Genomic DNA, 24,345 nt, shown 5'->3' on the forward strand with positions numbered 1-24,345 from the left:
TCTTAGATCTCCACAGATGTTCCAGTTGTAGTTGTTGTACTGTATATGTGTACTTATGAGAAGAAATCACGAAACTAGACAATTACAATAAAACTGTAGATGACAGGAAAATTCTGAGGTAATTTATGTGATCAGCAGGCCAAAATCCATAAGATACACCCAAACGTGTTCAGGAAGCTAAATCTTCACTGTCCAGTGTTATTATTCCGTACTTCTACACAATACAGCGGGTATAGAAAAGAATCACCCCTTTCAAAATATTCCCTTTTTTTTGCTTTAAAGCCTTAAATGAAAAACACACAAACTAATATTTTTTCCAGCTTTACTTACTCAATGCAATCTCTAACATCCATGTGAAAGGTATCACAGCTACAGTTCGGAAGAATTAAAAAAAAAAAATCAAAAACAAGAAATACTGAGATGAATAAAGGATCCCCCCTCTCCTAAACTCAATCAGGTGTAAGTGCCCACCATTATCATTGCAGACCCTGGTTACTGGCTTCCTTCCACCTGTGATCAATTGTAATCCGTGTGGTTAGTGAAGCTGTTCCTAAAGCCTTCATTCCCTTGCTTGGTGGTGCAACTGACAGCAAACAGCTGACTGTGGGGGGCAAGCCACTTTCAAAAGATCTCAGATATAGATATGTGGACAGACATAAGGCAGGAGATGGATACAAAAATAAATCTGAAAGGCTTTATCAAATCGCAAGGAGCTCAGTAAAGTCCATCATAAAGAAGTGGCGAGTGTTTGGTACTACTAGGACCTTCCCTGGATCCAGCCGCCCCTCCAAACTGGATGGAAGAGCAAGGAGGGAACTGGTAAGTGAGGCTAACAAGAGGCCAATGGCCACTTCGAAGGAGTTACAGGCTTTTATGGTAAAGAATGGTCACTGTGTACATGTGACAACAATTTCACAAGCTGTGGTTTGTTCGGGAGGGTCACAAGGAAAAAGCCACTTCTCAAGAAAGGCCACATTAAGACTCGTTTGAGCTTTGCCAGAATGCACCTTGAAGATTCTGATGCTAAGTGGAAAGAGGTCTTATGGTCAGAAGAGACCAAAATCAAACTATTTGGCCTCAATACCAAACGGTACACCAATGCAGCTCACCATCCACAACAAACCATACCTACAGTAGAGCATGGAGGTGGCAGCATCCTGTTGTGGGGATGTTTCTCTGCCACAGGGCCCGGGGCTCTCGCTAGGGTAGAAGGAAAAATGGATGGGGCAAAATACCGTCAAATTCTTGAGGAAAACCTCTGGCATAAAGTTCACCTTTCAACACGACAACGACACGAAGCACACAGCAAAATTGACCACACAATGGCTGAAGGAGAAAAAAGTGAATGTCCTTCTAAGGCCCAGTCAGAGCCCAGACATAAATCCCATGGAAAATCTGTGGAAAGATTTAAAGATGGCAGACCATCAATGCTCACCATCCAATTTGATCGAATTTGAACAGTTCTGTAAAGAAGAGTGGGGGGCAAATATTGAGTGGGCTCAATCTAGATGTGCAAAGCTGATAGAGAAGCATCTCAAGAGACTGAAGGCTGTCATTAAAGCAAAAGGTGGTTCAACAAAATGACACTGACATGGGGGGGGGTGATCTTTTATTAATCTCAGTAGGTCTTGTTTTTGGTTTTTTATCATTTTTCTGAACTGAAACTGTGATATCTTTCACTTGGATGTTACAGGTTGCATTGAGAAAGTAACGCTGGAAAAAATATTGGTTTGTGTGTTTTCATTTAAGGCTGTAAAGCAAAAAAAAAAAAAGGGAATATTTCGAAGGGGATGAATCTTTTCTATACCCACGATACATCCGAGTACACAGTAGATACACCACACAGTATAAAAGAGCTCTGGAAACTGACCTGTGCTTCTCTGTACTAAAGACCAGAAAGAGGGCCAAGGAAGATGAGGAAACAAGAGCTTCAAATTCAGAAGTCAGTGGATGACATTTCAGAAAGTTTTATTTTCCTTTTTAGTTATGTAGCCAGAAACTGCATCACCTCAGCAACTTGCACATCAAAATCTCTCACCCTTTGGTCACACCAGGACGCAGCTCTAACCGTGCTTAATCAGAAGTGAAAACAGCGGCTGCCTTCAGTTTCTTTATACACAAACTGCATTCACACACACAACACAGACTACTTGAAAGGCTGCTACTTGCTTTTTTCTTTTAATAAGAGAAAAAAAAAATAAACACTTGAAATAAAACAGGCCACATTTTGAACTTTTCCAATGAGTCATGCTTGCATAGTTGTAGAAAACGTTTATTAAATACTTCAGATTTACAAGAGCTGAAAAACAAAATACTGTATGAGTTTAAAAAAAAAAAAAAAGTCACATTATGATAAGGTTCTATTGGTAAGTGCTGAAGCTATGTCATGTATGTCTCTATTTTATGAAGTCTTTTAAACTTTGTTTCAATAAATAAATAAAAAAAAAAAAAGATCCCACTCAAAGAATCTGGCAGCAGGTTGTACTGTAGTCTTCACTAAAAGAATCTCCAGCCACGAGGACTGAACGATCATTCTCTCCACTGCACAAGTCTGGCATTGGACACCCGAACAGCCCATAAGCCACGTTACACGTGTAGGCCTCACTTAAAACACAGAAGGGAATTTCTTCCCTGAAAACGCCACACGTTTCATACTCCATCACACAAGTAAAACTTCATTCTATTAGTGCAGTATGTGTCAGACGTATTACACAAAATATCAATTTAATTTACAATATTTACGTAGGATAAAAAAATAAATAACATTTTAAAACGTAAGATGGCACACAATTTCATTCATTCTACTTTGGGAATAATGTATTTGAAAAAAAGTGACTTTTGTTCATTAGCATTTAAAAAACTGAAAATAAGGCAAAAAAAAAAAAAAAACAGACACAAAAACCACATTCTGATCTTTAAATAACACGACTCTTTAGAATTCTGATAACCAACCTCAAGATTTAGTTGCTTTTTGGGTAAAACTCTGATTTATTCACACTCCCATCTGCCTCCTCCAAAACCAATCCACTATACCTGTGGGGGCGAAACTGATGAACCACCTTTTGTTTTTCTTGCCTCTTAAAATAAAATAGAACAAAGGGAAAAAAGGCAACTTCAGCTATTAAAATGTTTGACAAAATGAATGAAACAAAAAAGCCAATGCAAAATAACCTATAGAGTAGAACATCTGGGAATTTCTTTTATTCTACTCTTGAAGAGCATTTCTGTATAAAACTTCGAGATCCACATTAAACAGTTAAAAAAGAAAAAGGTAATCATTAATTATTTAGGGGTTAAACTTGCCTCAATAGTACTGCAGTGCAGCCTCTATTTTTATTTAGGAGTTCTGGTCAAAAATGATGAAAATCATATGTTCTGTATGCCTTTTACAGTGTTACATTGTGGTGGTGATTCTGCTTATCAATACAGGTCAGGAGGTGTACAGGTGCATACTAGGAGTACATGCCTCTGTATTATGTGGCTGAACTTGGGTTAACCCCTCTTCCATTTACAAGTCATCAGTGGCATCAGGACAAATATAATGGCATGAACAGGTCTTGTAGGTTTTACTGTAACTGACAGAACAAAAATTGACGAGTCTCCTACCACATACTTCCTACGTGATATGAAATGGTCTGATAAACCAAGTCCTCTCTTGCAACTCCTCCAGAGGACAAAAGAATGTTTTGGTTCTCTAGTATCAAAAATCATCCTCAGACTAATTTAATGTAGCATTACTTAATAAAAATCTGTAAGAAATTGTGTAATTGTCATTAGATGTAAAACCACTTATAAAATATTTTAACTGTCCAGAATGAAGAGTTAAAAATGTATGTTTTACCTGCAACTTGACACTTCAACATAAATGTCACAAATTCTGGAGCAAACAGTTAATACAGTTGTATGCATGCGTCCATGTTATGCATGTGAAGCAAACCACAAGATGGTGGTCATTCTCAGGCCCGCATCTGAAGAAGCCAGCGTGTGTCTTGAGGTGGGCCTTAACCAGCAACACCCCCAGACTATGGTGGTCCCTCACACTTTCTTTGAGCTCATAACAAGCTCTTCATTAAATGGAGATTTCAGTTTGGACCCCAACCTTTTCCTCGTCCACTATATTTATATACATAATGTATTATATATATTTTTAGAAGATTTACTTGAGAAATAAATCAGGAATTTCCCTGAAAAATAATTGGTCTTATCAGAGAAGTGGTTATGCAAATACAAGAGAGCATCTTTCTAATAGCCAGACATGAAAACTGCAATACTTGTGACCCAAAGATAATAACATTTAATAACGAGAGGTGTTTATCTTTTGTTCTCTGTTTTTCTTTTTTCTTAGTTTTACAACAGTGGCTCTTAAACTCAGTCCTAGGCTCTCCCATAGCTCTAATATAATGGTATTTAAATCGCATTTCTGTAAACCCTACAAGCATATTATACATAAGATTTTTTTCAGGTTTTAATGTTGAACCATAAGGAGGACATGGACAGGTACATTGACTCATTTCAAGTCTAGGGGGAAAAGAAAAAGAAAAACCTCAAATGACAAAACATGGCTTGAGCCCCACCATAACTTGCTGATGCAATAAATGAAATGGTAACCCTGGGAGTAAAAGTCCAGTATCTTAATCGCTGCGCCACACCACCTGCTGTGCTCAAACCTCTGTATTATCATTCACGCCTGTTAGCTTGTAATAGAAATATCTTTAATACTGGACATGCAGATAGCAGTTTCTGGTTTACATTTAAAGTGTTTTTATTATTCCCATGAAGCAAACATTATATGGTTTATTAGTGTAGCACTGTGGTCTTCAATTAAATTCCTGGAGGGCCGCAATGGCTTCATGTTTTTGTTGCAGCCAGTTTTCTAATCAGAAGCCAGTCTTTGCTTATAATGAAACTTGGTATTAAACTATATGGCCTGAGAGTGTCTTACTTTTTCCATGAAAAATCTTATCACACAGTAGATTTTCCCTTTCAGAGAACATTATCTGTATTTTTTGTGGATAAGAACAAATTTGTACTTCCCTTTTCTTATTTATTTCAAAGACTTAATTGGCACAGAAACTTCATGACGCATATACATGCAGTCGTCGACTTACAACCACGTTCAGTTCTGAGAAGCCAATCGCAAATCAATCTGGATGCAAGACGGTCTGGTATGTGCATTCAAACCTGACTGTATGTCTATATAGTACTGTATAATATGTATAAGTATCTTTATTTGAAAATTATTTCTTTATTATTTCGTTATTACTGTTGCTCACATGGGTGCAGAACCTTTAACAACTTTACAAATTCTTTCTTTGTCAGTGTTATGTCATCAATGTGAGCCTCTCCCAGTGTTCATTGTTAGAAAAGAAATTTTACCGGTGCAGTTTGAGCACTCATATGTTTTCTGCTTTAACATTTCAGCCTGCTGCTAATAAACATTAACTGATAAAGGAGTTCAGTGTGGTTTCATTACCTCTTCGTGGCAGTTCACACGAAACAGCACATTGCGAGAAGCTTCAGAGGTTAACTGGATTCAAAGCCAGAGCACAGCATTACAGCACATGCAGTAAACACTGGTTACAATGGGTAACTTAAAGTCACAAGGCGATTGCACCCGCTGTTCTTCCTCCTTCATACTGCTCGATCTTATTTGTTTTTCCGTCAAGATCGATTGCCTTTTTTCCTGCAGGTAATAAACTGAAATCGAGATGAATGAGTCACGGCATATGGAGCTGACATGGCAAAAACTGTTATTTGCCTGTGAGATGCAGTTGTGGTTAAGTCGAATGGTCATAAAACGCATAAGTCGTAAGTCAATAACTAACCTGTACACCGGTTTAACCATTTAATATTTAGCTTCAGAACTGCTGTTTCATATAAATATAAAACAATTAAAACCTAAATTCAGTTACTTAAAACTGAAAATAGTAATTAAGGTTACTGAATTGTAAATAGTCAGTAAACCAACATTAAGCCGGAAAAAAAGCATACTGTTTTACCAGTAAATAAATAGGTTCTAATTAATAAAATGTTCGAAGACATAACCTGCAGCCACTGAGGCCGTCCAATGTATCTGATGACCTCTGATGTATTACCTTAAATAACCATATTTACATTTTCCCTCCTGGCAGTAATATTTTCGTATCCTTTGTTCCAGCCCTTGTTGCAACTGAATACATTTTTATTTTTAATCTGACTAGAATGTCACAAGTCATTTTTTTTCTTTTTACATTTTACAGCTGAATAATACTTGATTTACAGGCGTGCATTAGAAGTTGAGCCAAATTATACTTGACATTAAACTGACAGTTTTTGCTGCCTTGCTGAGCATTCCCATTCTCAGTCTGCATTCTGAAAGCATTTATATTTTAGGTTTCTCTATAAAAAAAAAAAATCTTTTCAGATACATGGCACAATTAATGCATCATCTTTATACCTTTGTATCTTCCTATGCGTTTTATTACAGATGTCATCATGCATGATGAAGACAAGGGTATAAATGGTATTGAACCAGTGGCTCAACAAACGTTACTAAAAATTAAGGAATCAAAAGAAAAGTTGCACACTTTTGCGCAACACAATCTGTGACAAAAATGCATGGACAGATGGGGATGATCACCATCTAATTCAGTCACAGGTTTACTCAGCAATATTGATTTAATTATGAAACCAGCTGAAAGGAAAACCGTAAGGCTAGAGGACTGAATCTATGAACCAATGTGGTAAATAAATGAAAGCCAAACTTCTCATCATAAGAATTCCAGGCCAAGAGTTCAGGGAAAAGGTTTAAAAATCCGGGAAATGAACATTGTAATCAAAAAGTTACATAAGGAAACAAGACCAGCTGGCCTAAACAAACAAACACAGAGGAATTCTCTTTAAATTGTTGTGTGTCACAATCAAAGGAAATCAACATGTTTCATTAAGGGTCATTCCAATCTACGGCCGGATCCTTTCTTTCACTCTTCTAATTTTCATTTCACAATGAATCTTTAGTGCTCAACATTGGAGCCCAGCATTGGAACTACATGTGGAGTGGTATTTTCTCTGCGATTCAGTGAATATTGTGCCATTGTTGGTTTCTAAGTGAATGTGAAGCAGCTAATAACTGGAATTTATGGAAGGAGGAATGGAAAAACAGTCCGCAGGATTCCCTTTTTAACTTGGGTTTGTTAATCAAAGCCGGACATCCTTTTCAAATCAAGGTGGAGAGATTTCCACAGGAAAAACAAAGACAGTTTGTCAGATAAATACCTCAGAAATAAAAATGCCTAAACCATAACGACTTAGAAGGATTAGGTGGAATGATGAGCAAGAGGAAATTAAAAAAAAAAAAAAAAGACAAAGATAAAAGTGGAATTATGGAAACTGCTTTGTGTATGGTTGTTGGGTGGGCAGGAAGATCATTCCAATTGTAATGAAACTGATCTAATGCTATGCTTGCATGAAAATGGAAACGTACTACATTGTTTCATTTAAGTCAAGCATAAATACCAAAGCAAAATCAAACTGTAAGCGAACTCCCTGTAGTATTCCATTTCAATGCAAAAATGACAGAACAAAAACAGGAAAAAAAAAATAACTGCAAAATATATATAAAAATAAAACCCCCCACACACACAAATCAGAATAAGTAAAATAGGCAGCAGCTAGGTAAAAGTATAAAAAACAAAACACACAAAACAACTCACACAAGAAAGAGCTGGCCAATGTTCCCACAAACATTTGTAAACCTGCACCTGAGCAGATTCTTTACCAGTGTATCAAGAAGTCTTAAAGAAGCTTCTGCTCCTTTCTTTACTTGTCAGACATGTTGAAAAGTAATTTTGGCACATTTTGCAGCAATTAGAGGAAAGTCCCTGAAGTCTGCTAATGCAGGCTTTTTTTTTCTCATTTATAAACACTGCAGACGATATCTCCTTCTAGGCAAAGCTTCACGATTGTTAACTCTGCAAGGTGCTTTTGTCAGAAGACTTTGCGCCGTGTTTCTCATACACCATGCCTGTACTTGAGGCACGTAAGGTGCATTAGTGCAACAGCATGAACACCACAGGATGCTCAACTCATTTGTAAACCTGGTGCTATCATCTGTGAAATGCTTCAGCTGTTCTTCTGTTACCCATCTCTTGTTCACCAGGTCCAAACACAGAAAGAGGACAAAGCTTTCGGGGAAACATCACCAATAAGCGCGAGCTTCACAGCGTGGCAGGAATCCTTGTGATGGAAATGACAACTGTCAGAACGGTCTGTCCCACACCAAACACCAGAGCTTCCAAGGGGGCCATGTTCTTTCCTGCTACCCTGTACACTCCAGCCACAGCGGCACCTAGACATCAGTAGGAAACACAGAATGAAGTGAGCAGATCACAAAATAAATAGCTCAACCCATTGAGATGTATATATAAAAAAAGTGCAGTTCTTTGGAACATTAAATCTGAAGACTGTAAATTTTGCCATTTAAGTGTTCAGTAACGTACACAGCTTTTGAAGTTTTCAGGCAGGATTTGTGAAGTCACTTTCAGCCTTAACTTGAAGCCAAGTAAAAGACAGAACTGATGAGATGGCATCTTTAATTTTAAGGCATCAACAGCCTTCAGCACAATTTCAACTATATGAAAATTGAACTAAAAAAAAGTAATCAGTGCTGTCCAATATTAAATTAGTTTTGTAGCATGCACAGTAATAAATCACCTTAGCTTTGAGATCTTGTGCAGATGGATAAATCAGATATTTATAATGTAAGGCATTAAACATACTGTCAAAAAACACAGTCCTAGTTCTGTAAGCAAAATGTGTGTGAACTATCTGCATTTACAGGTAGCAAATATATAGAAACCTGAAGAATTTTCATCACTAAAACAAATTTGATTTACCTAATGACCTTATTATACCAATTACAGATGTCACTGAATTAAATCACTATAGCGTATCAGAGGAAATGGAAATATTAGCATTATGTGCAATAAACCATGGTAAAAAAATCAAAGAGAAAATACTTCTAGGATTGAACAATGCACATCTCTCATGGGTAAAATTCAAAGGAAACACACGGACTTAAAAACAAAATATAAAATGTATACAAGAACTGACACTGAATCAAGGCACAGACTCAAAAATGTGGGCCGTCAGAGATGGCTGGGGTGGCGACCCGGCCGGGACGTCCAAAAGGACCGGAGGAGGGCTTGCGCCTTCCCCAGACCATGTGGGGGTGACCACCCTGGTAGGGGCCCGTGGTCACCGCCAGGGGGCACCCCTGTGCCTTTGGAGCCCTGGACCTCAACACTTCCTGCACACCCAGAAGTGCTGGGGGGAAGAAGACTGGGGACACCCAGAGTGCTTCTGGGTATGCAGCCGGCACTTCCGCCACACTGGGGCGTGTCGGTGGGAGATTGCCGGGAAGCACCTGGAGCACATCCGGGTGGTTATAAAAGGGGCCGCCTCCCTTCAGACAATGGCTGGAGTCGGGAGTGCAGAAGACTAGAGCTGGAGAAGAGAGAAGGAGGCAGTCTGAAGCAAGGCATTGGTGTTGTGGCCAGGACTTTGGGGACTTGTGGGGTTTGTGGTGCACTTTATTGAACTGTAAATAATGTATAATAAATGTGTTGTGGGTGACATGAACATGTCTGCCTGTCTGTATCTGGGCCAGCCTCCACAGGGCGTATACGGTAAAAATATTTCTTTGCTGAATGACTCAGCCATACATTTAAAAAAGGAACACACTACATTGCAAAATTAAAACAATTTAATCAAACATGTTAACAGTAATATATCATTGATCTCCCTGATGTTCTGAATCAATTTTTAACGATGTGAATAATCACAATTTTAACACTAATCAGATTTTTGTACCATCAACAGTTCTTCTCATCAGATATAATGCAAATAAGTAGCTGATAAACACATGGTAAGAGTACAAAGCTAGCAAAAGCAGTCAAATGTATTAATTACTCTGGGCTGTCTACATGTAGAGAAATGAGAATAAATATAGTAGTCTACCAGACCACCCTGTAACACAAATGCAAATATGATTTCCCAGTCCTTAGAAGTATTTTTTCCTGTTTTAGAGGGTGGAAACGGCTGTAGAAGGCACCACATTTAAATCGCTTACTCTTCAAAACATAATTTTGACAGAACAGTATTTCAGTTCTGCTTTGACACAAATATTTACAGTTTAAAATGTCCATTATGCAAAAAGCAAAATACTGCCATCAGCCAGTTTCAGAAATGTTGAACTTTTTCTTAAGCAGACTTTTAGTTTCTACTTGACATGCACATTATAAGATTTAACTTAATAAATGACTGAATGTCACCAAAACACTTGCATTTTAAGGCTTCCGCAATTTTAAAAGCCTAACCAAAAAAAATTTATACTGCCTTATGGTCCTTTGGAGGACGGGGTAGTAATTAGTCTTAAGTGAACAAACATGTAGGTGTCACAGTTGGGAATTCATCAGCTATAGTATTCCTGCTTCCACTCTTTGAATGAAGACCTGCAATGAAGCAACTTGTTTCCCCAGTTCTCAGTGTAGCCCAGGAGATGGAGTCACCAGTGCTACTTTAGAACTTGTAAAATGTCTTACTGCAATAATAAAAACAATGGTAAACAATTTGCAACTTATAAAAATGTTACTTGTAAAATGGTTAGCTTGCATGTCAAATACAAGGCTTACAAAATATACACACTTCAGTGTTGCCAAAATAACTTCATTGTTTCTATTATGTTTATGCAACTAACATGGAGCATAAAGGTCACTGAATGAAGTAATGCTTCATTTCAGGGGAAAGAAATTATGTGCAATCTCTCCAAATGTAATCTACCTTTGCTGCTGCTCAGATGCCCTTTCAAACTAAGGAGATCTATTTATCAACAAATCTAAGTGTTGTCACTGTCATACAATGATGACAGTGCAGATAATGAGAGAGAGAGATTTCATGGTCACTGCAGTGCTAGTTAGCATCGTGCCACTGAAGATTTGCATAAAGTAACATGCTGTGTCAAACTAAATGTGTTAGTCTAACAGGAACTGATCACTTGTTATAGGTCACAGACTCATCTGAGTGAAAGTAAAAATAACTTGACTCGCTGTTAAGAAGCAGTGGGTTGCAGTTTTCCTCCTCTTAATTATAATTGCTTTTCTTTCTGCTGGCAGATTTTTGTCCAATTTAAACAAAAATAAAATAAGGGTTTAGCTTTCTGATGAATACATGCTTAATGGCTTGCAAATTACAGTATATCAAAGATATTAAAATCCAAGAAATCTGGCAAAGAATCCAAAACATGTAGATTTTCACAATGAATACAGAACTTGGGGTCAAGTTACAGCAGCTCAGAATTGGCCGAGTTACTTGTTCCGGCAGAAGGTCACATGGGCTACACAGTGCATCTGGAATGTCTGTTAGCATGACAGGGTGGCTTGTTAGTTCTTCCATGTTTTACCCTTACAATATTCATTATTCCATAAATGAATGGCAGGAACAAAGAACACATAGTCCTTAAATACAAAAATTATTTAACATGGGAACAAAACCAGTAAATACAAAAAAAGTATAAGCACAAAAGTTGGGAAACCATAAGTAAAAGGAACCATTCACCGAAATGCAAGATGCTAAACCAAACTTGTGAAACAAAACAGCGTACACAATATGCATTTCTATTAAATTGTTTAGTAACAAAGGGAAACATGTTGGTAGGATGTGCCACAGAGACGGCAATTAAAGAGAAGAGGGGATTCTATAAGTAGTGCCAAAAAACAAATTCACAAGTAAATCAGCCTATAAGGAAACAAAGAGAAACATCAGAATAACAGCAAAAGCCATGAGGCAAGAGTGGCAAGAGTGCTGCTGAATGATGAAGTAAATTTGTTGTGCAAAGCAGATGGCAAAATAAAGACATGGTGTAAGTGGTGTTAACTGTTTTGAAAAATGCTGAAGGAAACACCACGATTGAAGGTAATGGAAAACACTTAAGAAGATGAAATCAGATAAAGCAACTGGAGTAGTGTTGAAAATCATGGAGTTGAAGGGTTGATAAATGTTTGTACAGCACAATTGGGGATGAAGGGAAGATTCTTTCCTAATAAGACTGGAACATAAGTGTGCTCGCTTGAGTATTCCAAGGGTAATTCACTGATGTGTGGAGGACATCAAGCAGTCAAACCTTTGAAGAAAGAACTGAAGGAGACTGAGAGTATGACAGAAGAGTAAGAGATCATGTAAAAATAGCAAAAAGAGTGGTTTCATGCCAGAGCAGAAAACAATGGATGTGATCTTCACTTTCAGGGAAATAGAGGAAAACCATCAGACAAAAGCTACAGAAGCTGCATTATGCACCTGTAGACCTGGTGAAGGGCAATAAAAAAGTTACAGGTGGAGGAATGGTTAATATCCGAACTGAGGTCAGTATATAGGGAGGCACAAACAGTGTTTAGGACAATAGATGGGGATAACAAAAATATGTGGGGCTGCACTAGGGGTTCATTCCAAGTCCATGAAATTTCATCATAGTGACACAAGTGATGACAAGAGAAGTGTGTAAAGGTTTGCCATGGGAGCTCTTGCATGCCGACGATCTTGTATTAGAAGCAATAAGTGGAAGGAGAAGATAATGAAGCAGAAAGCTACATAGCTTGTTAGTGAAAAGCCTCACATTAAATGTAGGAGGGATCAAGGTGATGGCTGAAGCCAAACAGGCAGTAGGTATACAGTGGGGGAAAAGTATTTGATCCCCTGCAGAATCTGAAAATTTGCTCATGTACAAAGAAATGAACAGTCTCTAATTTTTATGGTAGTTTCATTTTAATGGAGAGATGCACAATATCTAACAAAAAGCCAAAAAAAACCACATTACATAAAAGTTATAAATTGATTTGCATATCACTGAGAGAAATAAGTATTAAGTAAAGTAAGTATTATTGTTCATTTCTTTGTAAGTAAGCAAACTTACAAATTCAGCAGGGGATCAAATACTTATTTCCCCCACTGTAAAGAGGTGGGTGCATGACAATTTGGGATGTGTAGCAGAGCGGGTGGGAGAAACAAGTTAATGCAGGAGTTGTGAGAAGTGGGTGCATAAAAGATGAAGTGGCATGAAGTGTACAAAAGGAGTATGCGTGGAGTACATCAGTTGTATATTGAAATTGCGAGAGGTGTGAGTAACAGAATGATGCAACAAGTGTAAATTAAAAAACAGAAAAGGAATTGCTTTGAAGAAAGTAAGGAAGGTCTGCTACTTGAGTGACCTGTTCAATGCAGATGGAGTTGCAGGCACAACAGTGACAGCAACCATATGAGATGCATGGAAGAAATTTCAGGAGTGGCCTCCAAATCCAGCTTTTAAATCAGTCTCTCCGACATTGAAAGGAAAGTTTATGACAGCTACGTAAGGAGTAGCAGCATGCTGTATGGGTAGTGGGACATGGTCTCCAGGCTACAAAAAGGACACAGCAGTGCTAGAAAAGGTCCAGAGAAGAGCGACTAGGCGGATTCCAGGGCTAAAGGGGTTGAATTATGAGGAAAGATTAAAAGAGCTGAGCCTATACAGTTTAAACAAAAGAAGATTAAGAGGTGACATGACTGAAGTGTTTAAAATTATGAAGGGAATTAGTACAGTGGATCGAGACTTGTATTTTAAAATGAGTTCATCAAGAACACGGGGACACAGTTGGAAACTTGTTAAGGGTAAATTTCACACAAACATTAGGAGTTTTTCTTTACACAAAGAATGATAGACACTTGGAATAAGCTACCAAGTAGTGTGGTAGACAGTAAGACTTTAGGGACTTTCAAAACTCGACTTGATGTTTTTTTGGAAGAAATAAGTGGATAGGACTGGTGAGCTTTGTTGGGCTGAATGGCCTGTTCTCGTCTATAGTGTATTCTAATGGTCATCAGAGGTAATGCTGTGGAAAACTTTGCCAGCTTTAAATTTACTGGAGTCGTCATCACTAAAAAACTGAATTGGGCACAACACATCCCAGCTCTCAGTCCAATGACTTACCAATGCTTTCACTTAAGAGTAATTCTAAGTTAATACCCCTAGTGTTCTCCCACTAGGCCCACCAGCTTTTGTTGGTGCACAATGGAGTCTACTCTCACATGTTCCATTATACTGTGCATTAGCTCTATTCAGTTTTGGACAACAATAGCACTTAAAGGGAACCAGTCATGCTTTTCTAAATTTAATATCAAAATACTTGTGTGGGTTACTTTGAAGGGTGGGGACAGCAGCATGAAACAACATTACCATCTTTTTATAAATCACAAAAAAATAAGACCATCCTTGATCTAGAACTCAAACACCACCACGCCCCACCAAAAATAAACAATATAAAATCCCAGCCCAGTCTGGGTAAAGCCATGTATAGCCAGTTAAGTCTACCCCTAACTGCTGCATAAGTCTCTCTTTTCCCAGATCAAACTCATCTTATGAACTGAATTTTTAAAATACATTTGGTTATTAACAAAACAATAATGGACTTGGAGAAGCAAGTTAATTTTGTTATATTAATATAGGTGTGTGGGATCTACCTATATATGAAAAAATACCTGTTACTTAATTCCCTTCATGACAATCGTCCTAAAAAGTGTTCAGATATTTTGAAAAATGCATTAAAATACATAATTAGGGGAGGGCTAGAATGTTTTCACTTAATTAGGAAGAAAGTACTTTTTACCTGCTTTTAAACAAAACAAAAAAAGCATTGTTATACAAAAGGATTTTGGACTTAACAAAGCTCTGAACATAAAAAAAAAAAAATCACTGAAACAACAAACTAATCTCATTCTCTTTTAATCCTCTTATCATAAAAATAGCTTAAACTGTAAATATGTTATATTGTTGGGAGGTTTTAGCAGGGAGTGGGTAAGCTCAAGAAAGGCAAACAAAATTTAGAAATTTAAAAAAAAAATTGTGGGTTTTATTACAAAATTTATTACACTGATAATAAACCAAGCTTAAGTTGCTCCAATAGGTCATTGTAGCTGTGCTGAAAGTGGACAAGATGAACTCAACATTTTGAGGCACAACAGACCACAATTTCTGCCAAAGCCGAGCAAAATTTGAAAATACTAATTTTTTGTTTCTTTTAAATCTTGATCAAGTTCCTTCAGATTACAGAAAATAATTTAGACAGAACTGACATTTTGACAAGGCTTATTTTTTTTTTGTGGTCAGTGGGCAAGAAAAGTTTTTTTTTTTTTCTTAAATAAAAGAATATTTCTGAACTCTGGAAAATACAGGGTGAGCAAAATTGAAGTACCACATTTCTCAGGGTTATTGTGCGAGGTAGAGGCAGGCAAGTAGGTTGGGATGGGGGTCCTGTGATAGAAGACCCCTTGTAGTTTTTCAGTCGGCAACATGCTTTGGTCCAGTGTGCACCATGCTTTTGCTGTCATAGCATTCTTTAAAAACAATAAAGCCATCATCACTATGCAACATGCCTTTCGATTGGCACTACAGCATTCCTCCTAATGGTGATGTCCCAAATCAGAAACCAATTCTCTAGTGGGTGGCTAAATTTAGACACACAGGTACAACATTGAACAGAAAATCTCCAGGCCATCCTCGGACTGTATGAAGGCCTGAAAACATCCAAGCTGTAAGGGCATCAATTTTGCAGGTTCCTAGATGTTCAGTGTGCAAACCTGCTTCTGCCTTAGGCATTTCTAACACGTCTTTGAGGAGGATTTTGAAAGCGGCCCTTAATTTTCATCCATACAAAATGGCAGTGCACAAACTCACTGAGAGAAACTGGGAAAGCCACAGAGAGTTGTGCTTTCTGCATTCTGCAAACCATTCATCGAGATGCCATCGTCATGTGCAGTGACAAGGCATACTTCCATTTGAATGGATGCAGAAATAAGCAAAACTTTCAATATTGAGCTGAAACCAACCCTTGCAAATTTCATCAGAGATCTCTGCACAGTTAACGTCTTACAGTTTGGTGAGCATAATGCAGAATTTGGCATTATGGGCACTTTTTTGAGGAGGGGGGAGCAATGGTTACCGTCACGTCAGAAGTTTTTCCTGCCCTAACTGGAAGAAATGGATGTGGTGGATGCCTGGTTTCAACAGGATGGAGCAACAGCTCATATGGCACAAAGATTCATGCACGTTTTGTGGGATGCAATTTCTTTTTGTGGGGCTCACTCAAGTTGAAGCTATGTACACACCAGCCTCAAAACCTTGAAACCCTCAAGAACGCTATTCACCACAAAATCCCCACTATTCCCCTTGAAATGGCCAAACAGAGTCACGCAAGCATTCAGAAATCTTTTTGAAGAGTATCGCTAATGATGGCCACCACCTTGAAAACATCACTTTTAAAACACAGTGAAAAAAATCTATTTTGTATTCCCTTACTTGTGCCATAATGAATTTTATTTTATCTTGTAGCATTTTTGTAGAATAAACGTTTGAAATGTGGTACTTCTTTTTGGATCACCGTGTATATACAAGTCTTATGACAGGTTTTATCTAAATTAAAAGTGAGGCAAAATCATTTTTAATAATTTGTTCAATTAAAATGGAACGACTCCTAAAAGAAACCACCCATTGCAACATTCATTCAATTTGGTCCCTAATGCATTAATTTGCTCAAATCGCAAAAACAAAGACCAAGTACAATAACAAAAATCTAAATTTAATTTCAAGACACATTTCAAATACTTACCCTTAGAAAACAAAATTCTGAAGATTCAAGCTAGCTGCAAACTTTCATTCCATTAACTTCCAAGTCTCTTATTATTACTTCTAACTTTCATATTTGATTTCTTTTTTCCTTTACAAATAAGCCAACTCAAATTTCCTGGAAATTGCTAGATTAATTTTCTTTGGATTTTTAACTTAGATTTCCTCACACAGGCCTTCAATCTGATATTTTACAAGTAAATTTTGGAGATTGGCTGCATGTTTAAAAAGAACCAATGACATTTTAGCTGCATGTAAAGTGCAAGTCCCGTTGAACATACAACTATAATCCAAGAAAGACCGCTTTAACAAAAAAAAAACCAAAAAAAAAACACTGAAAGCCTAAAAAGGCAATTGTCAATTCGAATAAGAAGTCAATGCATCAAAGATAAATTGAGAATGATACTTCACCTTATTCTGATGTAAATCTACTGAAAAGAAAAATGAATTTCTGAAACGATTGCCAAAAAGCAACAACCAACCTTAATTCATGACTATGGGAATGAAGAGAGAATGCAAGAAAAATAATTTTACTCAGGACTGAAGACTAAAACATTCAATGTTTTTAATATTTGGGAAAAAGACCCTAATTTTATTTTTTAATAGTCCTGTGGGTCAAAGGAACTCTTAAAAAAACATGAAAAATAAGGCATACCATGTGCCCTTTTTGTCAATCTTTTTTTCAACGCATAATCATTCTTATAACAAGTATAATTAAGATTTTTTTTATTGATGTATACTATATATAATTTTAAAAGCCCCAAATTTAACTCTGAATAGGATCCAAATTGCATATCTTTGTACAAGAGGGGACTGCACTAAGCAGTTAGTCATTTTTCAACAATAGATGGTTTGCTTCATCTTGAAGACACTTAAATATGGGCGCACCCTGCAAAAGAAATTCTTTTACATCCTAAAGTTACTTCATTTTAACACAGCTTGTAATATAGACCACAAAGAGAACAAGGATAATTGGTGGTGGGGTATGGTTGATAATCACACAAGGTATAACATAACATCCTGCTTACGTACTGGTTATCATCCCACCAGTGACAGAGGCTAGGAATCCAAGGCTGACCAGTATGATGGAGATCAGTCTTCCTTGTTTATGCCTTTGCAACATGATAAACATGAAGAGTCCCACAGCTCCATGGACAAAGAGTGAAGAGAACAAGGCCCACAGGAACACCCAGTACCACATTTCTGCAACAATACAAAAACAAACAGCATATCAGACAAGAATTGACGGTCATTTATAGTCTTGTTAATTAAAGATGTGCTGTCTGGTTCATAAAAATATTGTTAACTATATACATTGATTCCATGTAAACTAAGACCACTGAATTGGCAGAATGGCTTTATTGGGTAATAACTTAGGAAAACAGCAAGAACAAAAGTGAACAGAAATAAAGGAAAAACTGAACCACTAATAAAACTGCGGATGATCCTAAGAAGCAATTTCATAAAAAAGCCAAGACAGTTTAATTTGCATTTTCTGTACTTATATCAATTTTTTTTTTTTTTTTACTGCTTTGGGCGGAAGTAGTCAGACACACACACACACACACACCCCACCACCACCTCATTTCTGCTTACATTTCCACTCAGTTTATGTGTCATCAACCAGCAGGAAGCCACTGGAAGTGCTTAACAAATAGTTAGTTCTGCACATTTGCGTCAAGACCAAAAAACCAAAAACCGATTTCAGCTAGCCGGTCTAGTTTGAAAGTTAAAGATTCACAAAACCAGTCAGCTTGAGACAATTTTTTTCTCCCTCTTTTCAGAATTGTGCCCCAGATATTGCAAAACATTCAGAAAAGTTAACAGAATGAGTACAATTTTCAATCACTTGACCAATGGTCTCTCTCAGGATACAATCATATAGTACCAGTAACGGGAGTACACTTGACTTTAGCATTCCTAGTTTTCATTCTCTTTCTCTGTACATTTATCATTCATTTGATTAGACCTTAATGTGCTTGCTGCTTCCTGAGCAGCTCTTCTTTTCTCCACCCTAGCGGCCCGCTGCTTCTCTTCTTTCGTCTGCACGTTTTCGCGGTAAAACTGACTAAGTTATACAGTATTTTGGCATGCAATCACTTAGTATTTTTTTCTTAATTTTCACTTAAGCGCCACAATCTGCCTCAAGAATGGTTAAAGATATGAAGAGGTAGGGGAAGTGACCGCGAAGGTGGTAGGAAATGAGAACGATGCATGTACGCATGCGCCACACGGTCGCCCTGCTGCGCGCTGCCGAGAGTTGATTCTACAATAAAATAGAAATAAAAGAGTAATAAAAATCATCACCCTTAAAGCGGATAGTAGATGTCATGTAGTATATGTGTACCATATTTAAGGTCAATAGGTGAAACGGCTTGCGAGCTACAGGTGATTTAAAATGGACAGACAAACGAACAGCCACGGTAGCGTATTATATAAGAAGATAGTATTGTTAAAATAACTATAATCATTTAAAATTAAATAAGACAACAGCGTTACATGAAAGCCAGAACAGCATTTCTGGAAACAAGTCCGTCCTCAAATAACTGCCAAAAATCAAAACAAACCTACATAAATTGCTTTAATAATATGCTGAATCATCACTGCAAATTCAATGTCCCTTGGCATACATTTTACAAATAGGAAAAGTCTTGGGATGATGCTACACCAGTGTTCGGGGAGAAATTCCACCTTATGCTATTTTGAGTAGAGCAGTTGAACATACGATCTGGGCACCCTTGTATTATTACCCTTGAAAGTATTCAGCCATAATATGCATCACTATCAACCTCTTCAAGCTATTAGCCACTTGTACCCTGTAAATGAGAGTATTGTCATCATTGAACATGCCACTAATATCAGAACAGAGCCGGTAGTTTACTTCATTTTGAATCTTACCACCCAGAATTACTTTGTATTCATTTCAGTTTACCTTACCCTTTAAGGAAATTCACACTAAAAAAAAAATAAGAAATCCAACATAATTAAATTAAGAAGTAAATTTATTCTAAGAAAAAATAATTCCTCGTCAAAAGAAATCATTATTTATAACAAAACCACTGCATTGGCACCTCTACTTTTAACACTTTGTACAACATTCCTTCGACAATAAAAAAAACAGCAGAGTATTCTATAACATCTTATAAAAGTTGGAGAACATAAAGCTGAGAATCAGAGACCATTGATTCCTCTTTACAGAATCTCTCCAGATCTCCTGTGGTCCTGTGTCCTTTCTTGTACACTCCACTCTTCAACTCACCCCAAAGGTTTCCAATGGGATTTAGGTTCTGGGAATGATTCTGTGTTCACCTAGTTTTGTGAATATTTGGACATGTTTTGGATCATCATCCTAGAGGAAGATCAGACAATGACCCAGTTTTAGTTTCTTGGAGGAGACCCAGAATCTCCTAGTATTTCTGTAATGTACCTAGCAAGGTTCCAAGGGCCTTTGGAGGAAAAACTGCAATTCAGCATCACAGAACATATGACAGTAGTGATCACATTCTTTTCAGTATAGCCATCCCTCTTTTCAAACCAAATCCACCTTTGAGTGTTTGTTGCCCAAAAGCTTATTTTTTATGATCAGGTTAAGACAAAACTCTGTAGCCACCACAGACCTCCAGGACTAACTTTGCAGACACCAGGCTAAGACATGATGCTAAGTTACCTCAGTTTCCAAGAGCAATTTGCAATAATCCTCTTTGGTGGAACTGAAACCAGCTCAGATAAGCCCAATGTCTCCATTTAAGCAAGTCTTAACGCACTCTGTGGAATTAGATTTCACTTTTTTGGACGTTGATCCACCATAGTTGGCAGGACACTTAAGACCACTGCACCATTATACTCCACTCATAACTAGTTCAGTTCTTCCTGCCTATTTGTCATAATTCTCAGTGGAAATTATTGAAATCAAAGAGAAATGCTTTTATAGTGGATTAATCTCCTATAATACAAATATCACACACCATAAAATTATATACCCTTCACACATGAGACTGAACTGTGACATAAAGGTTGTAAAGATTACCTCAGAAATGATTATTCAGCTTTGTTATATCTACTTGAGGACACTGTCCCCCTCCTGACTGAATCAAATAAACGTTTACTGATAGTGGTGCTGAGTGCTGACAATAGCTAAGAAAGCCACAAATAAGGTCATAGTTTAGAAAAGGTATTTATATCAAAACTGAGGGTGTCCTGCATTACTTTAAAGTCCTCTCCAGACAAGGCTCCCAAACGTGACAAGCAGTTTCTGCTGAGCAGAGGTTTCCTGGTTCTCATCGATTTGTTCAGCTGGTCAATTGTAGCAGCAGCATAAACTGGGATTCAAGGGCTTCTGTTAGCTGTAATTTGACAATCCTATTTTGAAGAATGCCAGAAAACTTAATTTTAGTATGACAAAATGACGCCATGAAATGTACATACAAGGAAGAAGATTTAATGCAACATCCTGAAAATTTAAATGGACTCGAACGTGCAACTAAATGTGGACAGGGCATTTGATATCAAAATCTCTGCAGATGTGCCACTGTTTTGAATATGGAAGAAATGCATTTTGTTATGCATTGCTTCTACATTGCCTAAGAATGGACAGAAGCAGAAGCGGACACGCCAACACGACACATTTGCGATGGCCAATGGGTAGTTTGAATGTGTTGTATTATGTCAGTTTCTATCCATTATGATTACCTTGTGATTTTCAAAATGCCTTTTTGATTTACCTTCATTACTTAACTGTTATGAGCACAGCTACATACACAGCCATTCATGTCCCAAAAAAATCAAAGAACATTTACAGTACTTATCATCAATATATAGTCATACACATAGCATGGGAAGCAGTCTAAAAGCTTAGGTGAGAATAAGATACAGTGTCAAGGGTTAACTAATTGCACTAATGCCTCTTCTCCCTCTTCCACAGACCACCAGGAAAACCCATCTAGAACTACTCCTACATCTGGCAGCAGAACACATCCTCTACAGATGTAATTTCTTCCAGAGAACCCACCTCTTCCTACCCTCCACCTATACAACCAGACAATTCCTCTCATTTAATCAGTCTCTGTTAGGACTCAGTCTTTGATGATTACTTGTCGAAAGTTTTTTTTTGTGCTGCAGTCGTTCAGTATAAGAGGTGGATCCCTCAAATCTTTCTCTTATCTTTGTCCCTGTTTTTTTCTCTCTCTCTCATATATATATATATATATATATATATATATATATATATATATATATATATATATATATATATATATATATATATATATATATATATATATATATATATATATATATATATATATATATATATATAAATGTCATGGGAATTGCAATACTCACTGCAGCAATCTTTTACCTCATCTCTAAAAAGCACTACATAAAAAATTAATCATGGAGGATGCTATGAACAGAGACCTCACAAGTGGACCGACTCATTCAGATTCAAAAATTGAAGAGGAAAAAAAAAAAGTGGGATCTTGTTCGATAGCTATATATTTGGCTGAATATGTGGAAAGTAACTCACTTACAAACACCTATTCTCTCATCTAGAATACCCCTCTTTTTTGGTATCAGGACCTGAAACCCTTCACAACAGTAGCAAAGCAGGAATCAGTTCACAATGTAACACCAACAGATTGAAGGGACAACTCAAACACATACCCACTCTGACATTGAAAGTGCCAATTTTAAGGCAGCCAATAAAGCTCAGAATATGATTTTGGGTGTAAAAGGAATCTGCAGTTCCTAGAGGAAACAATTAAAATCATGAGAAACTTTGTGCAATTTTCAAATATAACACAGGTCTGCCAGAAAGTGAAGCAAAGCCAGCAAACATTGACACCATTTAAAACGATTATAACCGACGATGAACGAGAGGAAATTAGCTTGTTAAGGTTTGCAATTCAAAATCATCCTCGTTTTTCGTAGATCTACCAAAACATTTAAAAGAAAACAGGAAGTTAATTAAAACCACACACACTACAGCCCTGCAGAGCAAGCAGTTCAAAAGGTTTAAATCATGAAAATGCTGCATAATGTACTCACTGAACCCTTTTAACCTTCTGGAGTGTTCAACTTCAGCTTCCGCTTTTCTCCTTCCTGTTAGATAACCTCTCTTACAGAAACTTTCTTAAAGAATTGCAAAAGTGTAACGAAGCTCTAGGAAGGGTAGGCAGGCAATGAACCATCTGAGAGCTTCAAATGTAGACTTCAAGATGTTTTTGTTCAGCACAAATTTGGTATTTGACATGGGATTCTTCAGATACATTTACTTATTCATATAGTGCCACAATCCAAAACATCTCACAAATCACAAGCACAAAAGTTTTACAATTGAATATAAAACTGGAGCACTGATTGATGAAATCTATTCAGAGGTACACAAGAGGGTAATGGTAGTATGTAAACCAGACATCTGATTGTTGCCTGACAATGTGATACCTCAGCTACTCACTACACTTTGTATTTTCAATTAAAAAAACATTTATTTAAAAGTAGAACATTTCTGGGATTGGCAAACAAACAGAATTCAAATCAATAAATCAAGTGAATTGACATGTAGACACTACATAGAGTCAAAAAGATAACACACTGAGGGCAAGTCAATCAAACTGCAACATGATCACGATTATTTTTGTCATTTAGAAGTGCCCAGATAAAGTTAGGAGAAGAGTCTGCATTCTCTGCCAGCTTTGCCCTTATGCAGTGTTAAAAGATCATAGAATAAGCTAGAATTTAAAGCAGAAGTTATCTGCCAAATCTTACTACTAGGAAGTAGTTACTTGTGAAGACCACCTCAGCAAACAAGATACAGGACATAAACATGCAAATAGTGAAAGCAAATAATTATGGGCATATCTGACTTTATGGATTAACACATTTTGATAAAAACAAAAGTTATACTTCGACATTCGCAAAAATGAGTTCAAGGGGAAGGGAAGAAGAGAGAGATAAAGGATTAAAAAAAAAAAACCACCACAAACAGAAAAGAGATCTAAAGCTCAGCGTACTATAGAAGGGTAGCCTGGCTAAGACCAGATATGTCTGACGCACAGCCACACAAGCATAATAGGAATTGAGTCTCTCTAGGTTTATGGAACTTGACATTTTTGTGCTACGATGGTCACATTTGAAGCTGAACTCTGAATACATCTACAGTATATGTGCACTACATCTAAGAAAGTGAACTGAACATTTTAAATCCCTGCCATTAGCACAGTAGTGCTCATAACATCATCTTTGTATTGAGGGATTTTTCTTATTACCATCCCATACTTAAGACATAACTTCCAAGAATGGCCTACCAGCATTTTATTTTTTTTTTATTTGACAGTTAATGCCATCAATGAAGTAGACAACCCACTATTCAAAGGCAGGGTGGTCCGTGGAGAATCCCTTTCAACTAGAGAAGGCAGGTAGTATATGGACATCTAATCCCTACATTCCTGTTGACAGGTACACTTGAAGTTTTCCTTATAGTTCATGCAGAGATTAAATTGCGGGCACATTCAAGCACTTTGTGAAGAGTTGTGTGAATCTAGGCGGCAGATAGATATGCAAAAATGTAGCGCCTTGGAAGAGGCTGGACTTTTCCATCATTTTTCGCAAAACAACCAAACAGCTTTAACAGCTACATCATTTTTTTAACCCACGTAATA

At 37.2% G+C, this 24,345-nt stretch overlaps 1 protein-coding gene across 2 annotated transcripts in view; it reads right to left on the reverse strand.

Moving 5' to 3' along the window:
• The window catches only part of tmem170b (transmembrane protein 170B), a 52,121-nt gene that overhangs the window by 10,408 nt on the left and 17,368 nt on the right, over window positions 1-24,345 (reverse strand). Inside the window, exons 2-3 of one of the 2 annotated variants that reach the window (XM_039736655.1) lie at window positions 17,720-17,890; window positions 2,257-8,326 (exon numbers count right to left, since the gene is read on the reverse strand). In XM_039736655.1, the coding sequence (XP_039592589.1) occupies window positions 8,196-8,326; window positions 17,720-17,890 (302 nt within the window). In that variant the 3' untranslated portion in view covers window positions 2,257-8,195. Of the gene's footprint in view, window positions 1-2,256; window positions 8,327-17,719; window positions 17,891-24,345 lie in introns of those variants that run through there. The other variant, XM_039736656.1, reaches the window with a different exon arrangement.

This window comes from Polypterus senegalus, chromosome 15 (genome assembly GCF_016835505.1).
Source record: "Polypterus senegalus isolate Bchr_013 chromosome 15, ASM1683550v1, whole genome shotgun sequence".
Lineage (NCBI taxonomy): Eukaryota > Metazoa > Chordata > Cladistia > Polypteriformes > Polypteridae > Polypterus > Polypterus senegalus.